Source organism: Miscanthus floridulus, chromosome 13, assembly GCF_019320115.1.
Source record: "Miscanthus floridulus cultivar M001 chromosome 13, ASM1932011v1, whole genome shotgun sequence".
Classification (NCBI taxonomy): domain Eukaryota; kingdom Viridiplantae; phylum Streptophyta; class Magnoliopsida; order Poales; family Poaceae; genus Miscanthus; species Miscanthus floridulus.
Window position 1 is genome coordinate 75,767,703 of NC_089592.1, and position 9,581 is coordinate 75,777,283.

The window sequence follows — 9,581 nt, forward strand, 5'->3', positions numbered from 1 at the left end:
ATAGCTACAATCGGCACCAGGAAAAATATGTTGGACTCTACAAAAAGAGAAAGATTATGGTCTAAGTTATCTTAAATTAGGAATATTTTCTCTTAGGCCAAAAATTATAATGAGTCATGCTTAAGTAGGATTCATACGTAGGTTCCGGGTATAAATATTGGACCCCGGCTATTATAAAGAACACACAATCAATCAAATATAAGTTACTTACTTTTTCAGCTCCTGCCACCCCTTAGGAGTAGGAGTAGAGTAGATCTCGGCGAGTTCTTCAGCGAGCAGGGCTGCATCGGTCTAGCCGATCTTTGGCTTGTCTATAAGTACAGTCATGGCTTATACTTCTGTTCGTACGGTTGCATCGATCCGGTCGACCTCCACTGCGACTCTGGTATAAGCTAGTTATCGACTCTTGTCTAGTTCAAATATGGTTGCATCGATCCGGTCGACCTCCACTGCTCGATCTAGATTAAGGTCAAGTTATCAGCTCTATCTAAGGGTGGCGTCCTTCGGGTAGATTCATTAAGTTACCGATCTTGTTGATGTCTCTCATTGTTATCAGCTTACAGCAATATCAATCCACCCGGTCGAGATCGAATTAGATCGGCCTTATATCCTTTCAGTTCGTTGTTCACTTTATTACAACACGATATTTCTTTACTCTAAACGACGGGTTATGCTCCATCGGCTATTTTTACTTCGATCTCGATCGTGCATAGTATGCGGTTGAGACATGAATAATCTTAAAGAGGTTTCCTGGCTAGTTGAATCTGGTTTATAGTTCACCATTATGGTTGTAACGATACAGTCGATCCCCACTGATAGCACTGTAGATTGAGGGATGCTAGTTAGTAGATCTGTTGCTAGTTAGGCATCACCTTAGCTGTTTGCTATGTTTGCATCGGCTAAATAGCCAATCATTTGTGCGTTAACGTCTACGGTGTGCGTCCATGATTCTGTTAAGCGTGAATAGATCTATGTGCTTTGACGGCTTGATTCGTCGTCTTTTTCACGGCTGCATCGATCCGTTCGAACTCCACTGTTAGGGATAGCGGGTTGAGTCTAAGGAGTCAACGGGTTTGTTCGCGTGAAATAGTCGATTGTTCACACGCTATAGTCCTTTTCACCTGAATCGATTATTTTAGCCGATTCATCCGAGCCATCACGTATAGCATGTCTTTCGGAAAGCCTATCGAAGTACGGATATATTTGTGAATTCTTCGGTTTTAGTTTGTTACTATCATCATAGCTGCCATCGATCCGGTCGAACCTCACTGTTGGTGGTAACGGATTAGATTCAGAGCGTTTGTAGATCTGTTTGTATCAGATAGTTGATTCATTCGTGTGCTATATCTTTTTCTGATTAGATTCATCGGCTTAACGGTTTACACTAGCAATATCTGTCTAGCTGATGATCTTATTTACATATACGTGTATTATACCTGTCAATATGAAATTAATTGCTACTCATAAACTTTACGGTCTGTAACAACCAATTTCTGTGCGGATCGGTAATTTAGTCGCCTTTTGCATCTGGCTGCTCCCGAAGTGGCACACTTGGAACTGTCTGGGCACAGATCGACATGTTCCACCTTAAATTACTGATAAACTTTCTCTCCTTGTCAATTGCAGGGTCAAATTGACTAGCACGTCTCGGGAGGAGTACGCAGGACGTTCGGCTGGTAGGTAGAATAGTGAATTTTAGATTATTTCGAATGGTTGAATAGTATTATGTAAGAGAAAATAAACTAAAACAAGTTGAAACAAGCAGGAAGTAGTACCTGTTAGTTTACTATCTAGGAAACACTGCTGGGTACTATGAACGTTACTAGGCATTTGATTTTAGACGTTCCTGGCCACTGATGAGACCGAACAGGCCTCCGGTGCTGCAGCAAAGATCAAACGCGGCTACAGTGTACAAGATTTTACAACTTTTACTATCTAGGAAACACTGCTGGGTACTATGAACGTTACTAGGCATTTGATTTTAGACGTTCCTGGCCACTGATGAGACCGAACAGGCCTCCGGTGCTGCATCAAAGATCAAACGCGGCTACAGTGTACAAGATTTTACAACTTCAACCGACTCCAATTCAAAGTGTTGCCATTGGAGCGAAAAACAGATCGTTCTATTCGTTCTATTTATAAATCGTATTTTTTAACTAATAAATAATATTTTTTTTTTATAATAAATTAGTCACGGTAGTCTCAGCCAGCGAGCGAGCGTGAGAGACCTGAAAAACGACCAGTGAGCTGATCTGGCGAGACAAGACCGCCGTCCGTCCGTTCAACGGTGAGGGACGTACACCACTGACCAGCAGACAGACACTGTGGTCCTACCTGAACTTTCGTCGGGCCCACGGTCGCGCCCTTGACCTCGATTGGCCGATGGCGCGTCCTATCTGCTACGGGTAGAAAGGCACTCGTACCCGCAGCAGAACGCCTCTCATTTTTCTTTAATTTTCAAGCACCAAACCGCGATTGCTCGGAGGCAGCAGAGGAGGGCCGCCACGCCATTACCAATTCCCCCCCTTCCCCTCCCCTCCTCTTCTCCCTTAGCACTCACAGAGAAGAGAGGGAGAGACGAGCCACCGAGGAGACGACAAGCTCGCCGTTCACTAGCTGGCCGCATTCCTCCCCCGTCTATCGCCGCGTGCGTCTCCCGCATTGGCCGCCTAGCTAGCTCCCACGAGCGCGCCTACCTCTCGCCGGCGCAGGTAATTAATGAATGCTGCTTCTTCGTTTCCTTCTCTGCTGATAAGCCTCGCGCGGATGCTAGTAGTAGTGGTTGGTGAGCATTGAAAAGAAAAATCATGGCTTTGGCTGGGTTCATCTGGTCTTCCTCCCTCCGGCGGTCCGGCCTCCCCCATGTGAGGCGCATAGATAAAACGATTAATTTTTTAGGAAGCGGCCAGAGGAGTGGCGGGGACCATGGTCCGTCGCGGCAGCACCGCAGGGCTCCAGCGCGGTCCGCGGCGGCGGCGGCGTCGACCCGATATAATGCTCTCGCGGAAATTAGCTAGCCGTCCGGCCCGGTGGTCAAAAAGTAGTGGTAATGCCGGTGCATGTGCGTGCGAGCAGGAAGGAGCCTATCGCGCAATTTGTCCTTGCTGTTGCGCGGCCCGTGTGGTCTCTCGCCGGATCGCCGTCCACTCCCGTCCAGCGCCCGCTGGCACGTTGCTTTCGGCCGCGGGGGCACCTACCGCACGCGTCCGAAACTTGCCGTTTTCCCCCGGCCGCGGGGGAGCGTCGCTTTCGGGGTGGGCAATGCCATTGCTGCTTGGTCCCGGAGGAGGGGAGGGTTGCCGGTGAGACTGGTATAAACGAAAGGGGGAGGCTTTGACGCCACTGCTCTTGGCTCGGGAAGGGTGCAGGGGGAGGAGAGGAGCGCCAGCCATGGGGGCTGCGGGCGAGGAGATGGCGGCGGAAGCCAAGGAGGAGAGGATAATGGTGTCCGTCCGCCTCAGGCCGCTCAACGGTAGGGAAGCCGGGGACAGCTCCGACTGGGAGTGCATCAGCCCCACCACCATCATGTTCCGCAGCACCGTCCCCGAGCGCGCCATGTTCCCCACCGCCTACACCTACGGTGAGTAGCAGCAGCAGAGCTCGGTTCATTTTTTTGTTGCAAATTCAGGATACCTTAACTTACCAGTTGCAGTGGTGTTAACTAAATTGTTGGTGTTTTTTTTGGAACAAAAAGGAGGAGTTGGTGTTCTCGAGACATTTTACTGGCAGTTGTTTGCTCACATTGTGCTTGTTTCTTGTCCCCATCAGATAGGGTGTTTAGCCCCAGTTGCTCTACACGGCAAGTCTATGAGGAAGGAGCAAAAGAAGTTGCTCTTTCAGTTGTCAGCGGAATTAACTGTATGCACAAGAGAAACAGCTATGTTCTGCCACTTCCATTTTCGGTGATGAACTGATGTGAGCTAACACATGTTTTGGCATGCATTTCTTCTTCTTGGCAGCAAGCATATTTGCCTATGGGCAAACAAGCAGCGGAAAGACTTACACAATGACGGGAATAACAGAGTATAGTATGTTTGACATCTATGACTACATAGATAAGGTATCTGCATGTTTTTCACTTCTATCTTTTCTGGAACACCATTGTGTCTTGACTAGTCTTTATTTGCATTTGAACCCCTTCTTCATGCTGCAGCATCCTGAAAGAGAGTTCATTTTGAAATTTTCGGCCATAGAGATATACAATGAAGCTGTGAGGGACCTTCTAAGCCATGACCCAACACCTCTTAGACTACTTGATGATCCAGAGGTACTCTATTCTTCTTTACTTGAACTCACCATAATTTGTTCTAGATTTTCATCCTCCTATCTACAATACTATTCATGCTGTTATGTCAAATAGAAAGGGACTACCGTAGAAAGACTCACTGAGGAAACTTTGAGGGATTATGGTCATCTTAGGGATCTTCTTGCTGTATGTGAAGGTGCGGAACTGAACTTGCTGCAAACGAAAGAGGTGCCTGTGTTTTCCCCACATTATCTGATTCAATTGTTTTCATGCTCCAGCTCAAAGGCAGATTGGAGAAACTGCTTTGAATGAAACAAGTTCCAGATCCCATCAAATACTCAGATTGGTTAGTGTCCCTTTAATATTGTATGCTCCACATTATTCTTTTAATAAAAGTTTTTTGATCTATCTCTTAATTTCAGACAATTGAAAGTTCTGCTAGGCAGTTTTTAGGAAGAGGAAATTCAAGCACCCTTGTCTCTTGTGTGGTATGAAAATATCATTCTACATTTATAATTCTTTCGTGTGGAAAGTTCTCTGCCATATATTCTTCGTGTGGACAGAACTTTGTTGATCTAGCCGGAAGTGAGCGTGCATCACAGACAGCTTCGGCTGGTATGAGGCTAAAAGAAGGCAGCCATATTAACAGAAGTCTGCTTACACTGGGAAAGGTCGTCCGTCTACTCAGGTTTGTTTCCTCTAGTAAGAACTTGTAACTACAGTGAGTTGCATACACTCTTTTTAAAAAAAGAATTTCTGCTCTAGTTCTTTTTGGCAGTTTGCATTTTGCATATATCCTTTCCACTTGCATTTTAGATAAAATGTTGCTTATCATTCGCAAAAAAAGAAGAAGATAAAATCTTGCTTATTACTTGACCCTTTTCATTTGTCGTGCTGCAGCAAAGGAAGAAATGGCCATATCCCTTACAGAGATTCAAAACTGACCCGTATATTACAGTCCTCTCTTGGTGGCAATGCTAGAACAGCCATTATCTGCACAATGAGCCCTGCTCACACTCATATGGAGCAATCCAGGAACACCCTTCTGTTTGCGACCTGTGCAAAGGAGGTTGTTACAAATGCACAGGTTAATGTAGTGATGTCTGACAAAGCACTTGTGAAGCATCTTCAGAGAGAACTTGCAAGATTAGAAAATGAACTGAAATTCTCTGTCTCAACTGTTTGCACTACTCACACTGAGGCTTTGAGAGAGAAGGATGCGCAGATTAAGAAGGTACATTCCCTCGTTTCTAAGATTCTGTAGTCCTCAGAACACTGTTAGTTGCGCCACCTGTCTTTATGCACTGTGCACTCGTCTATCCTTTTTCAGCTTGAAAAGCAGCTTAAGGAATTGATGGAGGAAAGGGATACAGTTCAGTCTCAACTTAACTGTTTGCTAAAAGGTGATGGTGATGACCATGACAATGAGCACACTGCAAAGCGATGGGTATTTGTTCTCTTATACTTACTTCCCTTTAGAATCACTGTATTGCAACATCTAACAAATTGACCTACTCCTGATAGGATGAGCATAGTCAGTCATCAGAGTCCCTTGCACGAAATGTATCGGAAGAGGCGCTTTCAGTTGCAGATGCTTATGGGGTTGCTCATCAAGATCAAGATTATGCATCGTTTAATGGATCATATGTCTACAGTAGCATTCATAATGACTCAGCATTCCTCGGTGAAACAAGGGAGCTTCCTCGGCAAACATGGGATCAAAAGGTGATTTCACCTTGGCACCCTCCCAGCAACCACGGCTCTGATGGCATAGAACCATACCATATTAAGGAATCACCTTCAAGAACTACCTCTGAAGTTTCTGAAGAGCACTGCAGGGAAGTCCAGTGCATAGAGATACATGAGCATGTAAGAAGCAGAAGCCACGAATTCAATCAATTACTCCCAGAAGACACCAAGAGCCAAACACCTGATGTAGAGGTGATCTCCAAAGATGCAGTCCCGCAACCTGATGAACACCAAGGGCTCAAAAGCATAACGAAGAAAATAGAAGATCATGTCAGATCATATTCCAGCAAAGATGAGCAACAAGCTGAAAATATAAGAAAGATAGAGGAAGATTCGGCCAAAATGTATCAATGTGAATCTGATAGAATTACAGAAAATGTTGTTAAACTATATACATGCTATGCTAACCATTCTTTTGACATTGGCAAAACCCCTCATGAATGTTTGAGCCTCAAGAGGTGCATAATGAGCTCTAAGGATCGTGCACTGGCTAGAAGTAAAAGCTGCAGGGCTACCTTCATGGTGATTCCCAATAGTTGGTTTGATGATTTTGAGAATACTAGCACGACACCACCTGATGAAATCTTTAGGTATGCTCCCAGAAGGCTTGATAAGGTCAGGAGAAGCCTGTATGACGACAATGGTGATTGCCAAAATGAGGACTTCAAAACCTCCCCGTGGATTCCTGAAAAAAATTATTACCAAAATGAGGACTGTTTACCTGACTGCTCCACGGTTTCCTGTGAAGTAGCATCTGATGAAGTTTTCAATGACATGAGCACCAGTGATGAAGTAGCTAAGGAAATGAGCACCAGCGAAACTCCTGTCAATGACATTAGTTGTGTCACAGAGGTGAAAGAGAATACAGAAGATCACCATGAAGATCTACTTGAAGAGTTACAGGCACAAGTAATCATGGTAAGAGTGGATTCTTCATAGATTTTCCTTCCATTCATGATACCTCCAGGATCACTAACAGTTTTGGTTAAAATGTACTACAAACTAGGCATTGGCATCCTGCTGTTTACTCTGCTACGTTTCTTGCTATGCATGCCTACAATGGAAACATGAGAACTAGAATTGACTGACCAGCTCAAAGATTGTGATTTGTAGATTTATTTATTTATTTATTTATTATTATTATTTTTTTGCCTAACATATTGATTGGTTTGTCTTACAAAGCTGATTTTTCATAACTTCATTTATTTAATTCAAGCAGCAGGCCAATAGAGATGAGAAGACATCCACAAAAACTGTCAGACACGTTGGTGTAGATTCAGCACTGAGCCCCTTTGAATCTCCTTCTCATCCGACAGTTGATTTTGAGAAAAAACAGCAACAAATTATCGAGTTGTGGCACGAATGCAACGTGTCCATCGTGCACAGAACTTACTTTTTCCTCCTCTTCAAGGGAGATCCAGCAGATAACATATACATGGAAGTGGAGTACAGGAGACTGTCTTTCATTAAGAGTTCATTCAGTGCACAACCTGCAGCAGAAGGGGAACTTAATCCTGCTATCGCATCAAGGTACATACTTTCTTGTATATTACAATTATCAAATCAACCCTTAGCTTTTTTGCATAGCATTTAAACCCTATAATATGTGGCGGATACTTGAACTTACAGCTTGAAGAATCTTCGCCGAGAAAGGGACATGCTCTACAAGCAGATGCTGAAGAAGCTCTCCAACGGGGAGAAAGAGAGCATTTACAGCAAATGGGGAATCGATCTGAGTACCAAACAACGAAGGTTACAGCTCTCCCGCCTCATATGGACACAGACTGACATGGAGCATGTCAGGGAGAGCGTGTCCCTTGTCGCGAGGCTGATCGACCTTCTAGAGCCTGGGCAGGCCCTCAAGGAGATGTTTGGGATGAATTTCACACTAGTCCCACAAGCTGATCGGAGATCGTTCGGCCTGGTAGGTTCTTACACCATGAAGTAGTGTCATGACAGAGATGGGTACAGCGACAATGACATGACTTGACACATGGTGGTGGTAACGTAGTGCAGGAGTTTGACTTGATTGGAGAGGAATTGCTCCCCATGGTTGATTGATTTCACTGATGTCCTCACCTGTTTTTATGTTTGTCCTTGTGTGTGCGTGCGTGTGGTAGATATTTTTTTTTTCATGTGTAGTTTCACAGAAGTGGATAAAAAACATCACCTGTTCTGACTCTGTATTTGATTAGTGTTTGTAACATGTTTGCTAATGTGGATATTGGGAAGGCTTCGTTTAATGCATCCCAGAATTATGAACACTGAATCGATTCTAATGACTCACTAGGGAAGAAAAAAAAAAACTGGGCGCAGCTTTGCTGCACCTATTGTGAGTCAGATCTCCAAACAAGCGGCTTGCTCATTCTTGAGATTGAACAAGCTTCCTGGTGTTTGATCTGGCCACAGGTGCAGGCACTTCTTGCCGTATGTCTCCTAGGTTCAGTTGGCGTTTATGAATTTTGTGGACGAACGGTAGTTTGTCCTCTTTCACCTTTTTCAGGAATTTAATGATCTCTTCGAATTCAGAATAAATTATTAAGCATCTCAATGGCACATCCCAGTTAAGAATTCGTTGTTCCATGATATCTGGACTAAGCAAAGGTGCGACCAGCATTTAATCATTGGTGTGTGCACAGTATGAATTGAGAATTGAGACTTAGGACAAGAACCAGAGAATGAGGCGTTGCTGCTTATTTTGATCTGGCAAAGCTGCGCTGGCCACAGGAACTGCTCACATACGAGTCGTGAAGTCATTAGTGCATCCTGTGTAACGACTATAAATATCCATGTAGCCCGAGGCACGGCGGCCTGACATGAAGCCCACAATTTTGGTCCGACCAAAGCACAGCACGGCCCGATGGTCAGCAGGCCCAGGCTAGCCCGGTCCGGCCGATAGCTAAACGATTGGGTCGGCCTTGATGCAAGAGTTCGAAGGAAAGGGACGGGTTGTTTTCTATTTAAGCAGAAAACTTTTAGATCCAGAAATAAGATATTCTCCTATTAAAAAGTTATGCTTATACTTATATTTCTCTTGCACTAAATTACGACATTATTTATTATCAGCTGAGTGTACAGTTGTGTCTAAAGCCGTTGTGATCAAACATATGTTGTCAATGCCGATATTAAATGGAAAAAATAAGAAAGTGGATTCTTGCGTTATCGAAATTTGACTTGAGGTATGAATCAGCTAAAGCAGTCAAAGGGCAAGTGATGGCCGATTTTATTACTCAACACCATAAACCAAGCATCGACTATGTGGAAGCTATGCCTTGGACATTGTTCTTTGATGGATTATCGTGCAAGCAAGGTAGTGGCATTGGTATTGTTATTATTTCGTCTCGGGGGACAAGTTTTGAGTTTGCCTTTCAAACCAAACCAATGACCACCAATAATTAAGCATAATATAAAGCTATTCTTAAGGGACTTCAACTTATTTAGGAAGTAAAGGCCGAGTCAATTGAAATATTTGTAGATTCACAATTAGTTATTAATCAGTTGATCGGTCTGAATGAATGTAGAGATGATATTCTAAAGGGATACCATGATGAATGTCGAAAGTTACTTGAGGAGTTTTCTCTTACTT

The 9,581-nt window shown here is 44.0% G+C and overlaps 1 protein-coding gene across 1 annotated transcript; it reads left to right on the forward strand.

Annotated features, from left to right (window-relative positions):
* Positions 1 to 2,446: 2,446 nt before the first annotated feature.
* LOC136499194 (kinesin-like protein KIN-7H) lies at positions 2,447 to 8,250 on the forward strand. The gene is made up of 14 exons (XM_066494892.1): positions 2,447 to 2,711; positions 3,362 to 3,580; positions 3,769 to 3,858; positions 3,960 to 4,060; positions 4,154 to 4,267; positions 4,361 to 4,442; positions 4,525 to 4,592; positions 4,669 to 4,734; positions 4,810 to 4,934; positions 5,147 to 5,480; positions 5,577 to 5,693; positions 5,771 to 6,913; positions 7,212 to 7,525; positions 7,625 to 8,250. Exons 2-14 carry the CDS (start codon positions 3,391 to 3,393, stop codon positions 7,941 to 7,943), a joined length of 3,063 nt encoding a protein of 1,020 aa, XP_066350989.1. The 5' UTR covers positions 2,447 to 2,711; positions 3,362 to 3,390; the 3' UTR covers positions 7,944 to 8,250.
* Positions 8,251 to 9,581: the final 1,331 nt, after the last annotated feature.